Source organism: Callithrix jacchus, chromosome 9, assembly GCF_049354715.1.
Source record: "Callithrix jacchus isolate 240 chromosome 9, calJac240_pri, whole genome shotgun sequence".
In the NCBI taxonomy this organism is placed as follows: Eukaryota; Metazoa; Chordata; class Mammalia; order Primates; family Cebidae; genus Callithrix; species Callithrix jacchus.
This window is the reverse complement of record NC_133510.1, coordinates 109691315-109708080: the sequence shown is the minus strand read 5'-3', so window position 1 is coordinate 109708080 and position 16766 is coordinate 109691315. Positions and strand designations below refer to the sequence as shown.

At 37.0% G+C, this 16766-nt stretch overlaps 1 protein-coding gene across 17 annotated transcripts in view; it reads right to left on the bottom strand.

Moving 5' to 3' along the window:
- RIC8B (RIC8 guanine nucleotide exchange factor B) overlaps nucleotides 1–16766 on the bottom strand; it is a 112959-nt gene that overhangs the window by 38220 nt on the left and 57973 nt on the right. For all 17 annotated transcript variants that reach the window (XR_013522078.1, XR_013522077.1, XR_008473957.2 and 14 more), the window contains 2 exons: nucleotides 4922–5150; nucleotides 4046–4141 (listed from right to left, as the gene is read on the bottom strand). Coding sequence is in view for 7 of the 17 variants with exons in the window: in XM_078337187.1 (XP_078193313.1) it covers nucleotides 4046–4141; nucleotides 4922–5150 (325 nt within the window). In the remaining 10 variants the exon portion in view is untranslated. The remainder of the gene's footprint in view (nucleotides 1–4045; nucleotides 4142–4921; nucleotides 5151–16766) is intronic.

Sequence of the window (16766 nt, the reverse complement as noted above, 5' to 3'; positions counted from 1 at the left end):
ATCTGCCTCCTTCCACAAGACCAGGTTCCACTGGGGCAGAGATCTGTTTTCTTTACTGTTCTCTTTCCAGTGTCTAGCATATTACAGGTGTTTAATGAACACCTGTAATATAAGCTACTTAATTCATTTTTCCTTCAAGGAAAATTTAAGTAGCTTATATTAAGTGCCTTCTATTATATAAGCTAGGCACTGTGCTAAGAAATGAGAGCAGACACGAAGTCAAATAAGAACTTAACTGCACCTATTATATGCCAGACGCTTTATGTATATATAATTTTATTTAATCACTCGAATGACTTTCTTCTCTCTCTTTCTATATCAAGTACCTACCATGTATGAGGAGATATCAGAGGCACAGGAGACACAGCTGTAAACAACAATGGAAACTAAATCTCAGAAAATTAAGTAACTTGTCCAAAGTGTTTATCGAATCCATATTTCAGTCTCTGCCTGGGTAGAGCAAAATGCTAGGTACAAAGTAACTGCACAGTAAATCCTTATTACTGTGAATCATTATTGAACCATACTTGGTACATCTCCCATTCTAAAAGAATGAAACATGTAACGAATGATTTCATGTAGTATATGTCTATAGCACCTGGAGTACAGAATTATGAACAAAGGCTATCAGGTAAAAATTTTGTTAGCTACGTTTTTGGTTCCTTAAAACAAATTTTTAACAAAATTTTGTTATTGTTATATGCCACTCCCAGACAAATTGCATATGTATTTCCCCCCAGCATACTACCTCCAACAAATTTTTTCTTTGAGAAATCTTGTCCAGTTACTCTTTCAAATCCCCCCAATACTCATTGCTTCTATAAGCCTCTCCAGAATAATACAACCTGGATCAGTAATTTCTACTACTTGTTTTATTTTCTACCTCCCAAATACAGAATATTCAAGACCAATTTCCTTTGGGTATGCGTGAGTTGGATTTAACCAGGTGTTCACTACAGGGTATAATAATGAGCCATGGTTCCACTTATATTATTATCAAAGTTAACCATCTGCACTTTAAGTTCTGCCTTTCTTCATCATAACAGTCTACAGTGCATCCTCTTCAGAAGGAAAGTTGATTTCTGTAGTATGCCTTGTATCTTTAGTTATCTTTTGGCCTGTGATGTTTCATCTCCTTACCTATACTGTAACGTTTCTTGCAGACTGACATTGAGTCACATAACCTTTTATAACAACACAATATGTGGCCCAAGGCCTTCATCTAAACAAGCTATTTAATGAACAAGTTTTTTGAGGGGCTATTCTGTTTAGAGATAGCAAAATCCAAACAGTTTAGTTGTACCTGGATCCCCTATGGAAAAAAAGCAAAAATACAGAAACGAAAAGTATTTTCATTTATTGTTCTTCACCAATTCCTCCTAGTCAAAGGAGAATGTCTTAAAATAATCAAATGTGAAAATGACCTTAATTCATTAATCAATCAATCTTGCTTAAATTATTCATGCTTTTAGGGTATCTCTCTTCCTTCAACAGACTGCAAATTCCTCAAAGATGGTCTCTATTTTCTAATCTCTCCTTACCCCCACTACCTGTTAGTGTATTCTAGACAGAGTAAGGTGCTTACGAAATCTTGACCATAAATAGGGGGGGCGGGGGAATGAACCTGGTTCATTTATTAGGGGCGATTCTATGTAATGATACATGAAAAATTGGGTGAATAGTGGTACCATGTATTGAAATGTGGAAAGAAGGGGAGGAAATAGGTTGGAGGGATGAAAATCAAGATATTAGTTTGAGGAATGTTAAACTTGAGATACCTACTCAAGTAGGGGAGATGAGTAGTAGGTAGTTCATTATATAAGTCTAGAGCTTAGGGGACAGGTCAGGGCTAGAGATATAAATTTGGGAGTCATCAGCATATATAGATGATTTTCAAAATCATGACTCTTGAATGAGATCATGATGAAAAGAAGACAGTATTACCCGGGGTACTCAAACATTTAGGGTCTGGAAAACAAGGAAGATCAACAAAGAAGAGGTTCTCTACTCTGTCGGAGAAACCAAGTGTAGAAGTACTTCAAGGAGGAGAGAACACTTACATCAAATACTATTGGAGAATTTAAAAAAGAGATTTGAGAACTATTAGCTTCAGTAATGTTGAGTTGGTGACTCTAATAAACACCTTTGCAATGGGGCAGAAAGCATGTAGCCTAAATACAGAAGGTTTAGGAGAGAGTAAAAAATGAGTAAAAAGAATAGAGAGAGTGAGTACAGAAAACTCTTCTGAGGAACACTGCATGAAGAGGAGCATAGAAATGGGAAGGTAGCTTGAGAAGTGGGATAAGGGAAGGTGTTTTTATTTTAAAGATGGAAGATGTGTTTGGGTGCTGACTTAAATGATCCAATACATTTTAAAAAATGATTAATATAAGAGGAGAGAGGGGGAAAAAATGCAGGTGTAAAGTTCATGAGAAGGTGAGAGGGAAAGAAATCCAGGACAAAAGCTGACCACAGATGGAAGTAGCAATGATTCATCATCCATTGTGACAGATGGGAATACAAGAAATATGGCAGTATAGATGCAGACGGATAGCAGATGCAATGGTAGAAAGATAAAGCTTTTTTTCTTAATTTCATGGTGAAACAGGAAACAAAGTCAAGAAATGAGAGTGAAGAGAGGACAGTAAGCATTGGAGGTGTGAAGAAAAAGGAACTGTGAAATAGTCATCTTGGAGCTTGCTAAGGAACCAGTTGGGGTTGGTGGTCTTAAAGTAGACTAGTCAAAATGGTTGTGTTATTTTCTTACCACATTCAAGTGCTTGGAGACCCAGAGTAGGTAGAAAGCTGGAGTTAGCCAGTTTTTTAGGTTTTGCCAGGTGAGTATGGCTGAGGGAGAGCACAAGATGCTGGTTAGAGATATATGGAAAGGAGTGATTATAGTAATGAACTTCAGGTGGAATCTAGCCTGAGTAAGGAGAGAAGGTATAAGTGAGTGAAGAACAGTGGGGAAAAAATGATAGACTGACAATCCTCAGAGGATGAAAGAATGTTAGATTGAGGATACTAACTAAGAGAAGATGCTTGAAATTGGGATTTTAGAGGAGGCTAATTTCAGTTATTGTTACTATCAAAGTCTTAGAGTTGGAGTCTAAAATATAATCTAAAAGTTTAAAAATCACCCTGATTTTTTCTTTTTCAACCCACATTCCAATCTATCGGCAAGTTTTGTGAGCCACTTTTAAGACATACTAAAACAATTAAAACATATCCCCAAGTATGAACTCTAACCACTACCATCCTACTCCAAACTTTCAACATCAGTTATCTTTTGGACTTGTCTCCTTGCATCCATTTGTGCTCCACTAGAGTCCATCTTACAAATAGCAGCCAGAGTATCTTTAAGCATAAATAAGGTCACATCACTTCCCCTCTTAAAATGCTCCAATATATTCTCATCTCACTTAGAAGAGAATCAGAAGTCCTACACCGCCTGCTATATCTGGCTCTTGTTACCTCTCTTCATCTACCACTCTCCCCTTGCAGATTGTGGTCTAGGCACACTGGGGCTTCTTGGCTTTTCCTTAAGTATACCAAAGCATCCTCTTGTTTCAGGGGTTGTGAACTTGTTCTCTCTGGTACATTCCTTTTCCAAATACTCTCAGAGATACTCTTATACTTTTCTGTTCAAATGTCACCTCAGAGAGGTCCTTCCTTGTTCCCTTAAAGTGTCTCCTTTCTCTTAAACTGCTTTATCTCCAGAACACTTAACAACCACCTGCCATTATATTTTGTATTTTTTTACTTTTTGTCCCCCTTTCTATGAAATAAACTCCACAAGGGGAAAGACTTCATCTGTTGTTCAATGCCCAAAACACAGCACACAGCAGATCTCAGTAGCATTTGTTGAATGAATGACTCAAAAAATACAGACTTCTTGATTAAGAAGATTTCAAAGATTAAAACTAATTTTTCTGAGTTTCCGATTTTCTGAGACAAAAATCATTGTGAGAAATTCAATTAATTCTATGTTTAAAATGCACATAAAAAGACTAACTTTAAGAGGTAATACACGTTAAGCAGTTACCTGATCTTTGAGAAATTTTCGGATGTTTCGATGGGCTCGGGAACATTCGGTTAATAAGCTAAGAACTGGAGTTAGACCCTCTCTATAGCTGCTTCCCTATAAAAAAGAAAAAAAACATATGTTTTTGAAATACATTAGTTTTGTTTCTAACAGTGTATTACTTTCCTCCTTTTAACTGAGCATATTAATTTGTTTTTGAGGTGGGGACATCTTATGTTACTCAAGCTTACAAACTTTTCAAAATTATTTTCTTAACATTTCCATTTTATCAGTTATCTTCATGTTTACTATTGCCTTTTTGGGCCTTCCTGGATGTTCCTTCATTTTCTAGGGTTCCCATGGGCTCAGCCAATGGGCTTGAATGAAGCAAAGTTTTGGTGACTGGCCTATGCTACATTGCTGCCTTTTAATAGGATACCTGACAAAGTGAGTGAGAGACCAGAGAATGTAGACTGCTCACAACAAATGGAAAACTGACCAGGTCCTTTTTGTTTTTTTTTTTTTGTTTTTTGGAAAGATGTCTTTTAGGTATTATGAAGAGTATTTAGCAAGTTTTGGTGGGGGATATTTTTTATTTCTAGGACTCACTAAGTAACAACATGGAACAGTAATTAATTTTCCTTTGTTTTCAAGCACTAGTCATAATTTTGGTGTTGCATGAACATAATTTTCAGCATTAAACAAATAAATTAACATGACTTCAGCAATTTATCATATATTGTAGTAAACTGCTTTCCAAAGTAAAAACAATTACACAACAAATCAGCTAGAAAAAAAAGCTTAGATTTAAAAATCATGCTCTGTGATGTGTGTATGTATGGCATATTTACATTCTTTGGAAGCATCTTCCCAGGGCTTCCATTTTATCAGCCTTACCTTGTCTATTCTCTTCTCCATAAAATTGAGTAAAACATGAATGGCCTCCATATTCATACCATTGTATACCATGGTATTATTCTTCAAAACTGTTTCTTTCTCAGCTGTTTTATTACTGGGCAGTTCATCTAGAGTCGTTGCCTCTTGGGCTGTTTCTTCATGGGTTAATGGACAAATGAGAACATCCAAACAAGAGACTGGAACATTGCTTAAAAGGTTGACTGCATTGCTGAAAAGCAATTTAAAAAGTACAATATTTTAATTTGATTAAATAGTCCTTTAAAATACAAACATAAGAAGAAGTTCAAAAGTGACTTTTAAGAGTCAATTACAATTTTTCATTTTCAAAATGAGCCATTAATATTACTTGGCACTTACTATGAGATAGAAAATAAAAAACGGTTTCAAACATATGTTGTACAAATTAGAAAAAACAAATGTTAAACAAACAGACACAATCACACGATGTCATGTCACTTTCTGAAATGCTAAAATAGGAATTAGTGAGCTTTAATGTCACCGCTTTAATTTTATTATGACAACAATGTTAGCTTTGCATTTCTTCCCTGGGGTTTTAAATCCTTTTGTGGATCCACTGGTGCTTTATTATTCCTTAGATTACAACATAAAGCATTTGAGAAGCACTGCAAATAAGCAGCTTATCAGTAGCAACAACATTAAAACCAAATATTGTAGAATTAAGTTTTACTCTTTCCAGATGTAGAAAATACGATTTTAAAATCATCTCATTTTTTGTAAGACATATGCAGAAAAAGGGAAATGGAGTTTTTTCTCTCTTTCTCATCATCAGTTCTCTAAATGAAGTTAACATAGCTATTTCTAATCTCTGGCCCCTAGGTCTTTCAGCTGTATATTAATGAATACATGAGCCTGAAATGCACGCCAGTAGGGGGAACCCAAACCTTGTATTTTTGGCATTCCCTAAAAAACCTTGTTCTGTTGTTCAATGTACAAAATATTTAAATGACACAATTTCAAAATTAGATATCTTCTCAACAAACATTTTCTTCCATGCATTATTTCATATTCTTTCATCTAAAAGGAGTGGTAGTGTTCTAGGCTAACTGGATCTTATATGCCTGTGCCTTAGAACTTCCTGATCAACAATGGAAAGACAGGCATTACATTTCCTAGTGACAGAGAAGCAGATCTAAAAATAACCACATCCTGACTAAAAATAAACTCCTGCAAATGCAATTTAAAAGCTTAACTACTTGGAAACCAAATTTAGAGCTTCATCTATCTGATACTATCTGAATTTAGACCAGTAGCTCCTTCTATTTTAGATTATAGTGACACCCTAAAAAATAAAGCAAAACAAACAGAACAAAAAAAAATACAAAAATTTTTCTTTCCTTTATCATAAATTGCACTCCACCTCCCCAAGAATGAATATTTCCTTTCTTTTTATATTATGGAAAAACAAAAACCGGTAAGAAATCAGTTAAAATGTTAGACAATACAGAACGGAAATTCGTAATGTACACGGCATCAAAAAAAATGAACCAAGAGCAAAAAATAATTTAACAAGTCCTATGAATAAATAGTTCCTAGTAAAATACAAGTTATTTGATTGTCCTCTCTAAAACCAAATATATTGCTGCTGCTACTGGTATTATGCACAAAATCTCTAATTTGGGTTATTTTTAAATAATCAAAGGTGGCTGAAATACAAATTTTTCCCCAAAAACTTTCTTCTAAAAATTTTTTTGCAAACATCTGTAGTTTATCTTATCTATAGTTCAGAATGTTTCGCTTCTATCTTAAGGATTTGGAAATTGTTACTAAATAATACCATTGGTTCACTCAGAATAAAAGAGGGAAAAGTAACTCTACCTTAGAATTATTTTCAAAAACTGCATACAAGCCATTCTGATATGTTAAGATTTTTTTCCCTAAACATCAGGCATAGGCTCTTAAGTCCATTGACTGTATGATTCTCTGATTCTACCAGGGACCAGATTGAAAAGTTTAAGATGGGTCATTTCATTACAAAGGAATGTTTCCCCTTTATATTCATTTAAAGTAAGCAGTTTCAAGGAATTCAGCAAATTTAAGAAACCAAATGTAGAGTTTGATTCAACAAATATTTGAGAAGGTGGTAGGCTTTTCAAGAAAAGTGCCCATTTTCTTATTTCTTATTTAGCAACTCAGTTTCCAAACAACTACAAAATTAATTTTCTGGCTCACTGTGTTTGAGCTATTCTTTTTAAGTAAGGAAGGCCAGCTTTTTGAGCTCTGTCACTTCTCTGACAGTTTTATTTGTGGTAGAAGAGTGTATGAAATTCTCCAGCTACCAGGAAGTCAGTGACTATGCACAGATCTGCACAATGGTGTTTGCATTCCTACTCCAGGGGGTAGAAATACTGTGTATATTACACTCCCCTTTTCAGCTTCCTAGAGATCATTAATCACCAAGACATGACATCCTCCCGCCCATGCTCCCAGCCCCCTCCTGATATGCAGATTCAAAAGCAAGACCTATTTAGAACTCCTTAATGCCCTGATTAAAGCCCTGTTGGTTGTGGGAGAGGAAAGGCAATCTAAAATCTTGTCCTCGGTGAATCGGTGGATAAAAACATGAAATGACTGAAGAACATGATATGGCACATGCAGATCCATAGCTGTTAATAAATATTCCTCATTAAATGTATCTTCTTTATATTTGGGGCTTATATATCTTTTCTCAAGGCTGAAAGTCTATGTAAATGAATCTTAAAATCTCCAAAAGATTTTCTTTTTGCCCTCTTTATCCATTAAAAAAAATTTTTTTTGAGTTGGTTTTGTTGCCCAGGTCAGAGTGCAGTGGCATGATCATGGCTCACTGCAGCCTCAAATTCCTGGACTCAAATGATCCTCCCATCTCAGCCTCCCAAGTAGCTGGGACCACAGGCACATGCCACCATGCCCCTCTGCTAATTTTTAAATTTTTAGCAGAGATGAGGTCTCATTATGCTGCCCAAGATGGACTCAAACTCCTGGGCTCAAGTGATCTTCCTGCCTTGGCTTCCCAAAGTGCTGGAATTATAGGCACAAGCCACTGCATCCAAACCCCTCAAAATCTTTGAAATATTTTTTTCTTTTGTGGTAAGAGCACTTAACCTAAGACCCATTCCTTTAACATAAGACCCATTCCTGTAACATTCTAAGTATACAATACAGGATTGCTAACTATAGGCTCTGTTACACAGGAGATCTCCAGACCTATTCTTGTATAACTAAAACATTCTATCTTTTGACTGACACCTCCCCATTTGCTCCTCTCCCTAGCCCCAGATAAGCACCATTCTACTCTTGTTCTACAAGCTTCACTATTTGAAATTCCTCATAAAAGTAGGATCATGGAGTATTTGTCCTGTGTCTGGTTTATTTCACTTATCACAGTGTCCTCCAGATCCACCCATGTTGTTGCTAGTGACGGGATTTCCTTCTTTTTTTAAAGGTTGAATAATATTCCACTGATTCTATTGTGTGTGCATGTACACATACACACATTTTCTTTATCCATTCATCTGACTGATCGACATTTAGGATGTTTCAATATTTTGGCTATTGTGAACAGTGCTGTAATGAACATGTGATGAGAATGCAGATATCTCTTTGAAATAGTAATTTTATTTCCTTTGGATATACTCCCAGAAGTGGGATTGCTAAAACAAATAATTCTATTTTTCATCTTTTGAGAAACCTCCATGTTGTTTTCCATAATGGCTATACTAATTTATATTCCCACCAACAGTGTACAAAGATTTCCTTTTCTTCACATCCTTAGCATCAGTTATCTTTTGTTTTTTGAGGGTTTTTTTTGTAATAACCCTTCTAACAAGGTGTGAGATGATACTGTGGTTTTGATGTGCATTTCCTTAATAATTAGTGATGTTGAGTACCTTTTCATATACCTGTTATCCATTTGTATGTCTTCGTTGGTGAAATGCCTATTCAGGTCCTTTGCCCATTTTAAAATCAGATTAATTGTTTTTTGCTATTAAGAGTTATTTTATAGGTTTTAGATATTAACCTCTTAAGATATATGGATTGCAAATACTTTCTCCCATTTCATAAGTTTCCTTTTCATTTTGTTGTCTGTTTCCTTTGCTGTGCAGAAGACTTCTGGTTTGATATAATCCCACTTGCCTATCTTTGCTTTTGTTGCCTGTGCTTTTGGTGTCATACCTGAGAAATCACTGCCAAGACCAACATCCATAAGCTTTTTCTCGTTTCCATCTTCTTTTCTTTTTTTTTTGACATGGTCTTGTTCTGTTGCTCAGGTGGAATACAGTAGTGTGATCACAGCTCACCGTAGCCTCAACCTCCCAAGTTCAAGTGATCCTCCCACCTGAGCCTCCTGAGTAGCTGGGACTACAGGTGTGTGCCACCATCTCTGGCTAATTTAAGTTTTCTTCTAGGAGTTTTATTGTTTTAGGTTTTATATTCAAGTCTTTAATCTATTTTGAGCTGATTTTTGTGTATGATGTGAGATAAGGATTCAATTTCATTCTTTTAATGAAATCCATTCTGGAAATCCAGTCTTCCCAAAACCATTTATTGAGGAGACTATTTTTTTCCCATTGTGTATTCTTGGCACACTTGTTGACGATAACTATATATGTGTGGGTTTATTTCTGGGCTCTTTCTTTTGTTCTATTGGTCTATATGCCTGTTTTTTTGACAGTATCAAAACTTGATAACAAAGTTTATGGCCTTGATTGTGGTGATACGTCTCAGGTATTTACTCAGAATTCCAAACTCATCAAGTTGTATACATTAACTATGTACAGCTTCTTGTATATCAATCAAACCACAATAAAACCATCTGAAATAATTCAGGCAAAGAAAAGAATGATCCCTGACTGGGTATGGTGGCTCCTGCCTGTAATCTCAGCACTTTGGGAGGCTGAGGTGGGTGGATCACCTGAGGTCAGGAGTTAGAGATCAGCTTAGCCGACATGGTAAAACCCCATCTCTACAAAAAATACAAAAATTAGCTGGGCGTGGTGGTATGTGCCGGTGGTCCCAGCTACTCAGGAAGCTGAGGCAGGAGAATCACTTGAACTTGGGAGGCAGAGGTTGCAGTGAGCCAAGGTTATGCCACTGCACTCCAGCCTGGGCAACAGAGACCCTCTGACTCAAAAAACAAACAAAAATCCCCAAAAGATTTTCAGATGTAAATAAATTTATTTAATCTAACTCAATCCAGTAATTAATTATTTATTATTTACTTGTGAAAGGCGCTGTTTCAGGCAGGTATTATAAAGAAAAATTTCGACCCTCACAGAACTTATTTTCTGGCATGGGGAGAAAAGTCTGTAAAATGTTTGGTTTTTTTTTTTTTAAGTTAATTAGATAATATGGTAGAAGGTGGTAAGTGCTCTGGGGAAAAAACCCAGGAGGGTAAACTAGTATGTATGGATTATACTTTTAGATAGGATGGTTAGGGAGGGCTTCATGAGATGGGTCATTTAAATGACTTGAAGAGATTAGAGAGTTAGTGATGTGACTGAGGAAGGAGCACTATACCAAGAAATGAGAGTAAAAGCAAAGCCTCTAGGGAAGGAGCAGTGGCTCCTCTGAAGAAGAGCAAAGAAGTTGGTGTGGCTGAACCACCATACACAAGAGGAGTAGGATATGACATCAGGTTGATAATGGAAAGGACCAAATTGGACTTGTAGGCTATTATAACTTTAGTTCTTATTCTGACGGAAATGAAAAATCATTCATTGCAGGGTTTTGCATGATAAGATCCTCTTAACTTAGGTTAAAAGGGTCATTCTGGCTACTGCATTGAGGAGAGTCAGCAGGACATCAAAGGTAAGGGAGAATAGTTAGGATGTAGCTGCAGTAATTCAGGTGAGTGAAAAAGGTATTAACAGTGAAGTGGTTCACTAGATACATACTGAAGGATTTCCTGACAGGCTAGTGTGGAGTGTGAGAGAATCCAAACTTCTAGTCTTAGCAAGTGAAATGCTGGTGGTACCATAAACTGAAAATGGGAAACACTGCAGAAGTAGCTTTTTCGGGGAAGATCAAGAGTTTGATTTTGGATGTTATATTTGGGGTGTCTAGTTGACATCCAAATAGAGATGTAAATAGGAAATTAGCTAGTGAGTCTAGAGTTCAGGGAGGGAGATCAGGGTGAGAGAGAGATATAAACAAATCATTGGCATGTAGATGGTATTTAAAGAGAAAAGCCTGTTAGATCAGTAAAGGAGGGAGTGTGGATTAAAAGACTATGAAAGCTGAGCCTGGAGCAGTCTACCACTCAGAGGCTGAGGAGTAAAAGAACTTATAATTAGTGAAGTCAGAAGAAAACCAAGATAGTGTAGTATCTAAGAATGAAGTGATGATCTATGTCAAATGATGCTGACAGATCAAGTAAGATGATGACTGAAAAATATCTACTGGATTTAGCCACACAGAAGTCACTAGTAACCTTAAGAATAGCCATTCTGGTGGAGTAGTGGGGCTAAAAGCCTCAGTGAACTGGATTCAAAAGAACAGTAGAGGAATCAGATAGTCGCCACTTAGATGAGTTTTGCTACAAAGAACAAGAGAGGACTACAGCAGCAGCAGGTAGGGAAGCTTCAAGAAAACTTTGAATGGAAAGAACCCTGAATGCTACTCTCAGTGAAATATCTTTTAACCCATAGTGACCAGGTCATTGTTCTCTAAATGTGCTATAGACATATTCTCATTTCTGTATTTGTCCATGTTTTCTCCTGTCTAGAACATGTTCATTCTTTAGGACTAGCCCAAACCTCACTTTATTCATTGAACAAATATAATATTTGCTATGACTTGTGCTAGATGCCAGGTATAAAAACTAAAATAAACTCATTTTCCTAAGGGAAGGCAGCATAGCATAATTTGTAAAGCACCAGATTTGAATTCTAGTATGCTTTAGGCAAATTATATAATCTCTTCTAGGCCTTGTCCTACCTCTAAAATAAAGGAGCATAAACTTACCAGGTTTATACGGGTACTAAATGAAGAAAGGCATGCAAAGCATTCTGCCTGGCACATAGTACATGTCAACTATTAAGGAGCTTCTAAACAACAGACATATTCCACTGTAAGAAGGAAAAGGAAAAATTTGAAGGAATGAGAAAACTGTTTTTAGGAACTGAAAACAGGTTCCTAAACCTAAAGCAAATGGCAAGGCCTCTAAAGGAGGGGTTGTCGTAGGTAATGAGACCAGAAAGGTCTACTTATGCATGTATGAAATGGGGTGGGGACATATGTAGAAGCCTGATTACAGTGGGCTGAAGAATGAATGGGGAGTAAAGCCATAGAAACGATGAGTACAAACCAGTAGTCTACAAAGTGAGGCAGACACAACCCTGAAGGTACATAAGATAATCCACTGGGTATGGAAAGAAAATTGTTCTATGTTTATTATTTTTATCTAACAACTTGAAAAGAAATTAAGCTTTACTAATATTTTATAAATGAACTGACACTGGTACCCAGACCTGAACCATAAATCAAATGCTCTCCATGTCACAAACAAATGCAAAGCATTTTGACAGAAGAGCTGAAATGCCACATTATAGAAGGGTAGCAGTGACGACCTTCCTTCCTCGTCACTCATTTGGTTTCTTCATTGGTCATATTTCAGTTTACATATGCCCAGTTAATTGGGTTTATATATTTTATCAAGTTCTAACTAAACAAATTCTTATAAAATGAACAAACTATTTTAAATAATTCCTATAATACAAAGACACCAACACTGAAAATAAGTAGCATAAGCAAAGGACAAGAAAACAGCAGAGCCTTTTATATGCCATATCATGAGTCAAAACAAGGAAAATCCAAACAGAACCTACAAGAAGCCAGTTTTAGAAAACCTGGAAATTATCTGTAACATGAATTTACAACCACGATACTAAGGAGTCTTGCCTTAAGAACCGTATTAGTACTATGAAGGAATAGCTAAGACTGGGTAATGTACAAAGAAAGGTTTATTTGGCTCACAGTTCTGTGGGCTGTACAAGCACGGCACTTGCATCTGCTTGGGTTAGGTGAGGGCCTCAGGAAGCTTACGGTTATGGTGAAAGACGAAGGGAAAGTAGGTGTATCACACAGCAAGAGCAGGAGGGAGAAAGAGGGAGAAGGTGCTAGGCTCTTTAAACAACTAGATCTTGAGTGATGAGAGTGAGAACTCACTTGTTATGGCAAGGACAGCACCAAGCATTCATGAGGATCCACCCTCATGACTCAAACACCTCCCACCAGGCCCATCTCCAACACTGGAGGTTACCTTTCAACATGAGATTTGGTGGGGACAAAACATCCAAACATATCATGTATATAATGTGCCCAGAGCTATTAGCTAAAGGTAGTTCAAAGCCACCACATTTAACAAGGTACTTAAATATTAAGTGTGCAGAACATCAAGAAAAGCCTCTGCTATTTGATAATTTTAAAAGTTAGTAGCAGGTTAATTTAAAAAATCTCCTTTAAAATATTAATCTTTGTTATCCCTTTTTATTGTGTATACATAATTTCATCATCTATTTCATGTCAGTTTAGCAGTATATGCATAAAAGGTATATGTAAATAAATATATTCAAGGATGTATTCAAAAATGTTTACTGATTAGGAATATGATCAAAATGTTTAGAGGCTAATGGTACAAAAAACACTGTCAAAAACTTAGCTGTGAAAGAAAGGGAAGAAACAGCCTCATATCTCTGAGAGATAAAGACCTGATAAAAGATTTTTTTTTCCTCACAAATGGGAGAGATCTCAGCATGTCACATATTGAAGGGATAAAGCCCAAAGGAGAGACTGAAGACAGGAGTTCAGTGCTGAAATAAGGCCTCCAGAGGCAGAAGAAAAAGGTGTGGGCATTAACCCCGGGCAGGGAGAGAGCCACTTAATTTCCTGAGATTGGCAGAAAATAGGAAAGAACAGGTACATTTTACAGTACATTTATAGGTCAGGATGGAGAATTAAGGATTTAAGAAAGATCCTGCTTGACAGTTTCCAATTACCCTCTTAAGAGGTCAGCAAGATCATCTATCTACCCATCCCTTTATCCAATTAATATTTATTACAAGATAATCTATCTATCCACCCCTTCATCCAATTAATATTTATTGAGCATGACAAAGTATACCTGTTCTAGGTGTTGGGTATATAATGGCAGACAAGACAGACACAATCTTCACTCTGTTTAAGCTTACATTTTTTTTTTTTTTTGAGACAGAGGCTGTCTCCCAGGCTGGAGTGCAGTGGCCTGGTCTCAGTTACTGCGATCTCTGCCTCCCAGGTTCAAGTGATTCTCTTGCCTCAGCCTCCCAAGTAACTGGGACTACAGGAACCCACCACCACACCCAGCTAATTTTTGTATTTTTAATAGAGACAGGGGTTTCACCATGTTGGTCAGGCTGGCCTTGAACTCCTGACCTCGAACAATCCCCCCACCTTGGCCTCCCAAAGCGTTGGGATAACAGGCGTGAGCCACTGCACCAGCCTAAATTTACAATTTAATGGAAAGAAACAATAAACAAGTAGAATAATAAAAGATTATTTCAGTCATAAAGCAGATGATAAGATAGTGACAAGATACGTGTGTGTGTGTGTGTGTGTGTGTGTGTGTGTGGTGGGGGGAGGGGCTTGGGAGGAGGGTTCTAATCTAAATTGGGCAGTCAGGGAAGGCCTACCTGAGGAAGTGACATTTGAGCTGAGTTCTCAGTGTCAAGAAGGACCCAGCCTCTTAAAGATCTGGGAAAAGCATTCCAGGCAGAGGAAGTGTAAAGGCCCTAATAAGGAATCTATGTCTAAGGAAGAGAAAGAAGATCAGAGCAGCTTGAATACAATGTCATGCGGATTGTGGAATGGTAGGCTACTGAAGGCAAGGGGAAAAAGTGGTTCCATGCCATGCAAATGTGTTACTTGATGACAGAAAGATGGATGCCGCCAGGGGCAGAGAGTTCTCAAGATGAAGGCCGTTGCCTCAGATCCAATTCCATCGATCCATCCAATACAACACAACTAGAGATGGTTTCCCTCATTCAGAAGTTACTGGCATATTGCCATGATAACTGCATTCTGCCCAATTTATTAGGCAGAGACTCTTGACACTTTAGCATGATATTCTGCCCTGAAGTCCTGTGGAAAGGGTTGAGACTTAATCCAGATGTTAGGCTTCAATGGCCATACTTAAATGTATTTCAAGGTTTTAAGCTCTCTCATAATCTCACACCCTCCACCTCATGTTGCCAAGCCACCCTAAAAACTAAGTAAAAACATGTTATCTGCTGAGGATAAGGGGGTGGAGAAGGCCTTCAGAGAGCTGTAAAGATTTGGTAGAATCATACACATAGGATAAAAGAAAGAACTGACCGGGGAAACAGATTTTCCACATAAGACTGCATATCATAAACACATGCATAGTGATCAAAAACCTTTTCTCTTAATCCTTAAGTCAGAGAAGAGCCATGAAAAGACTTACAGTAGACATCTGCTGTTTGAAAAATACCTCTGTGTGCAGTGGAGAAGATAGACCCATCTGTCAGATTAGGTAAAACGTTCCCTTAGGGCTCAGCAGCCTATGGAGAAAGAAGGTGGGCTGACAAATCCAGGGTTGAGTGTTTTAAGACTGGCAGGACCCGAAAATGGAGTGGAGCAAGGTTGAAATGATGAACAAATGTTTAAGAATAGAGATGGAAGAAAGTAAACCTACAAGAAGACTTACAGATAGGAGAAAAAGGAATCATCAGGGGACTAGAGGTCTGAAAAGGGCCACGACAGGTATCACTTGAGCAAGGAAGACCTTCCTCATCATGCCAGACCATAACAACACTGCCCTTTGAATTCTATTAGCAATTATTTTGGAATAATTAATTTACTGGGAAACTACTCAAAAAGTATCTGTGCTATCTCTCTATTCTTGTCTTGAATTGTTATTTAGCTTTTCTTAACATTTATGTCTTTTCTCCTCATGAAAAAAATAAAGGAGATGATAAGACAGTGACAAGATATGTGTGTGTGGGGGGGAGGGGGTCTTAATCTAAATTGGACAGTCAGGGAATTTAGTCTCCATGTTCCTCCAGGTATGCAATGTTAAGTCCTCAGAGCACCTAGAACAGTACTCAGCTATAGTTCAGAAAGCATCTGTTCACCTAAATGACTGTCATTTACAGAGATCCAGTTTAAAGAGTTAAGAGCTTTATAACAACAAAACCAACCCAAACCCCTTTTCAATCTCTCTAGACAAAGTAAATTCTCCTTTTCTGTACAACTATATAAGCTTATTCATGTCTAATACAGCGTTCATCAAAGGAACTCTACTTATTTACTTAAAAATCTATCTTACCTATTGAGTCATGGAGAACAGAGACTGTGCTGTATTCATCTTTGTTACTCAACATAGTGCCTAACACACTATGAGTAGTGCTCATTAAATAAACAGAAGTGAAATCACTCAATTTTCAAACATTTATTAAGTCTACCATGTGTAATTAGAAGACTTAGTATTGTTAAAATATAAATACAACCCAAAGCATTCTATAGGTTCAATGCAATCCTTACCAAAATCCCCATGACATTCTTTTTAGAAATAGAAAAACCCACCTTAAAATTCATATGAAATCTCAAAGACTCTGAATAGTCAAAATAATCTTGAAAAGGAAGAACAAAGCTGGAGGACTCACACTTACCGATTTCAAAACTTACTATAAAGCTACAGTAACCAGAACAGTGTGTTACTGGCCTGAAGCTATACAGACAAATGAAATAGAATAGAGACCTCGGAAATAAACTTTCACATACGTATTCAAAGGTTTGGTAGAATCATACATACAGGATTAAAGAGGGA